Source organism: Cyphomyrmex costatus, unplaced genomic scaffold, assembly GCF_001594065.2.
Source record: "Cyphomyrmex costatus isolate MS0001 unplaced genomic scaffold, Ccosl1.0 scaffold450, whole genome shotgun sequence".
Taxonomy (NCBI): domain Eukaryota; kingdom Metazoa; phylum Arthropoda; class Insecta; order Hymenoptera; family Formicidae; genus Cyphomyrmex; species Cyphomyrmex costatus.
Genome location: NW_017278748.1, coordinates 21,558 through 25,474, shown reverse-complemented (window position 1 = coordinate 25,474; position 3,917 = coordinate 21,558). Strand labels below are relative to the sequence as shown.

At 42.0% G+C, this 3,917-nt stretch overlaps 1 protein-coding gene across 1 annotated transcript; it reads left to right on the top strand.

Moving 5' to 3' along the window:
• The first annotated feature begins 350 nt into the window (after positions 1-350).
• LOC108777628 (uncharacterized) lies at positions 351-1,277 on the top strand. The gene has a single exon (XM_018544565.1). It carries the CDS (start codon positions 351-353, stop codon positions 1,275-1,277), a length of 927 nt encoding a protein of 308 aa, XP_018400067.1.
• The last annotated feature ends 2,640 nt before the right edge of the window (positions 1,278-3,917 follow it).

The following is a 3,917-nucleotide window of genomic DNA, read 5'->3' as shown; positions in this document are numbered from 1 at the left end:
ATTTTCACATATACACTGTTATTCACTTACATACTTTATATCTTTCGGTACTTACACACTTTATATCTTTTGTTTAAAAATCAATACACACTTATTACAAAATTCCTTGACAACCCAAAAAACATTTATTCAATTATTATTCCATACATTGACTTGTAAACATCATTATTTTCTCTCTGAATAAACTTTTGATATAAAAACTTAATATCACTGGAGATTTCGCACCTAGTTATCCACATTTTTGGTGACCCCGACGTGATCAGATATTTAGTTGAAGGGATATTCAGTGCTAATCGTTGGCGGAGTTTGGAAATCTCGGAAATCTTTAACCAGTCGAATTGATTCTCGTTATGCCCATGGACCGGACTCCAATTAAAGTCCCGAATACTTCTACAAACATGCAATTTGATGAGGTACCGATATTTAATAATACAGCCGCAGATGAGGCTGAAGTTCAGAGAGCAGAATCATTACATACTGGTGAGTCAAATCAAATTAATTCCAATGAGTTTCGCTTAATTAAACTCCTGACTTTTTGGCATAAACATCCGAAACTTTGGTTTGCGCAATTAGAGAGCGAATTTCTTGTGTATAGAATACGATCAGATGATGTCAAATTTAGCTCTGTATTACGTCATTTGGATGAAAAAGCGCTTATGACAGTCTCAGATATAGTTGAAAATCCTCCTGAAAAAGATAAATATAATATTTTAAAAACGGCTCTCATTGATCGATTCACGGACTCTGAAGAGAAAAGATTACGTCAACTTTTAGCTGGGATCGAACTTAATGATAAGAAACCATCGGATTTACTGCGCGAAATTAAACAACTTTCCGGCGGTTCTTTGGCCGATAATGTTTTACATTCTCTCTGGTTGCAAAGATTGCCATTTAGAGTCCAAGCAACTTTAGCTGTTGTGGGTGACGTCCCATTAAATAAATTAGCTGAATTAGCTGATAAAATTTTAGAACGAGACAATGGTCTTCTTCCAATTTGTCAGTCGGTTGTGGAGGTGCCAAAAGCAGATCCTGTTACGCCTAATTTAGCTGACCTTGAAAAGCGAATTGCAGCTTTAGAATTTAAATGTTCGCGTAGTAAGTCACGCTCTAATTATCGTCGTAGAAGAAATTTTAGATCAAAGTCAAGAGATAAATCTGATTCAACCAATTCTGAAATTTGTTTTTATCACAGAAAGTTTGGTTCAAAAGCATTTAAATGTACTGTTCCTTGCTCAATGTCCAAGACTTTAGCTTTAGCTGATAAACCGGAAAACTAATTGATCCGTTGGATGTTAAGGCGTCAGACAATGGTGACAATCACTATCGCCTTATTTTTATTGACAAGAACTCTGGTTTACACTTTGTAGTGGATACTGGGGCTGATATTTCTCTAATACCTAAAAAATTTAGAAAAAATTCATTATCAGATTCCATTAAACGGTATGCCGCAAATGGTACTATGATAAACACTTACGGTTTTAAATGGTTAACCTTAAACCTCGGTTTAAAAAGAACATTCAGTTGGAAATTTTGCATAGCCGATGTTTCGAATCCTATTCTTGGTGCAGATTTTCTTAGTCATTTCGGCTTACTTATTGATATGAAACATAAACGCCTTATTGACAATGTTACCGGTTTGACGCGTTTTGGAAGAATTTCGGCAGTCAATCATTTCACAATTTGTACTACTTTGTCGAACTCCACTTACCAGAAACTCTTAGCTGAATTTCCGAATTTAACGCGTTTCACACCGATTTCTACTGTCAAAAATCATGGTGTTGAACATCATATTTTAACGGAAGGCCAACCTATCAAGCGACGCGGTAGCGTCGCGACGCCAAGTGCATAAAATAAAAATATAACCGTTTGACATGATGACATGACACTTGATGCGTGTATATGTTCATATCGATGTCAAATTCACGACGCTACCACTAGCTTTATCTCGAGTTTTCACATCTTGAAACTTTAGATTAAAATTACTCAGAATTTAAAAGCACAATCAAAAATCTAAAAACACTTTTATTATATAATGTCATCGGTATCTTTCGATTGCGACCAGTCCGAATAAAATTGGTGCAGCCGATACCGAGATCTAGAGACCGAGTCCCGAAAAGGGTACGTTTCAGTTATGTTCAGACGTGTGACACATACATGTATTTTTCAATCGTCGTGTGACACATACATGTAATTGTAATTCAACTGCTTTACTTGAAAAGACTAGTATAACAACGACCAAACGTGTACTTATTATTCAATTATTATTATTTAAAGTTAATAATGAAGAAGTTATAAAGATTACAAATCTTAATATTAAATCCATACCTTCGTCAAAAATTTGTATCGGTGATAATATTTATAAAGTTAATAGTGCGATTCTTCATCATGGTAAAAATATAGACGAAGGACATTACACAAATTTATTGCGAGCTAAAGGTACAAAATGGACATCCATAAATGATTTAAAAGTTGAAGTATGTAAGTGGCCACGAAATGCAAAGAGCGCGTATATATTTTTCTTAGAACAAATCTAAATTAAGTTGACGTTGCCGCCTCGCTGCAGCGTCGCAGCGACCCTTCGCCGTCACAGAGCGCGAATTGGCGTATGACCCGGGCCGGGAATGGCGAGCGAGCGAAATCTCCAGGAGCCGAAATTGTGATTTAAATATTATTTTCTAATCTCCACGATTTAATTGCATGTAAAATGAGGGACGCCTCACCGAAGGAAGAACGACGGCCGTTTGAAGCAAGCAGCAACGGAAGAGTAGGAGTGGAGCGGCCACCAGGGCCGAGGTAACGGTCGGCCGGCCTCTGCCTGAGAGAAGTGAGGGCCGCAGGAGGACCGGACGTCCGGTGAATGTAGGAGGAAAGCCTCGAGAAGGCGCGGGCCCGACGGACAGGACCGCCGTATGCCAGACAGCGAGAAAGCGGGCCGTCGGTAGCAGAAAAATACGCTGCCGACACTAGATGAGCTCGCGGGGCCTTCAACCACCCCTAGGACCTCGCTGGGCACGGCACTGCCCGCGAAGGATCGCGAGCACGTACCTTGGTCGCGGAAAAGCGCGGTGCGGCTGCGCGCCCCTCGGAGGGGGATAACGTATTGATCGCGCATCGATCGCGATTTTCGGTGCTTTTCGTTTCCGGCGTGCGATAACGGCGGACGTCCCGGCCCGTCGAAAGACCTGCGCTATCGAGAGGGATAGAGAGAGAGAGAGAGAGAGAGAGAGAGAGACTGGAATCGGCTGGAGGAGAGCGGGAGCCAGGGATCTACCGGTGAGGTTGCTCTGTAACTTGTAAAATTGTAAAGTCGCATGCATCGGGGCGAGGGACGCTCGTGTTCTGCAGTCGAGCGTCATTAGTGAATTCTCGCGGAGCCGAGATTCGCTGCATTTTGGTGTAACATATCGTTTAGTGGGACGCTCGGCGACAAGCACGAGAAACTCCCAAGCTCCAGGGTAGTCGGCTATCGGGGAATTAACGTAGACTTGGAGTTGCGGGCCTCCTGGAGATCGCGATAGCGGAGAACGAAAAAGCCCGTGCACGCGTGTTGCACGTTCGCGAGACGGCAGCGCGAGAGCGAGCGTTCAGGGGCAATATTTGTTACCGGTTTTCGTTACCGGTAGCACAGCAGTTGTATCAGATTTTCGCGTGGATTTACGGCGTAGACGCCGTGTGCTGTTCTCGTCCATAATTGTAGAAATTAAGAGCCCCGGAACGCCGATCTCATGCGGGGCTGCCGTTCTGTGTGATATTGCAGATCGACGCTGCACGTACGGACGAATCGCGAATCTGGGGCGACAAAAATGGAAAAAATTATTGCTTTAAAAGTAACCACTACTAGGCTTAATACGTTCTATATGCTTGTCTGCAATCAACCCATAAGTATGTATTTTTTTAATGCATCACAAAACTCTCTG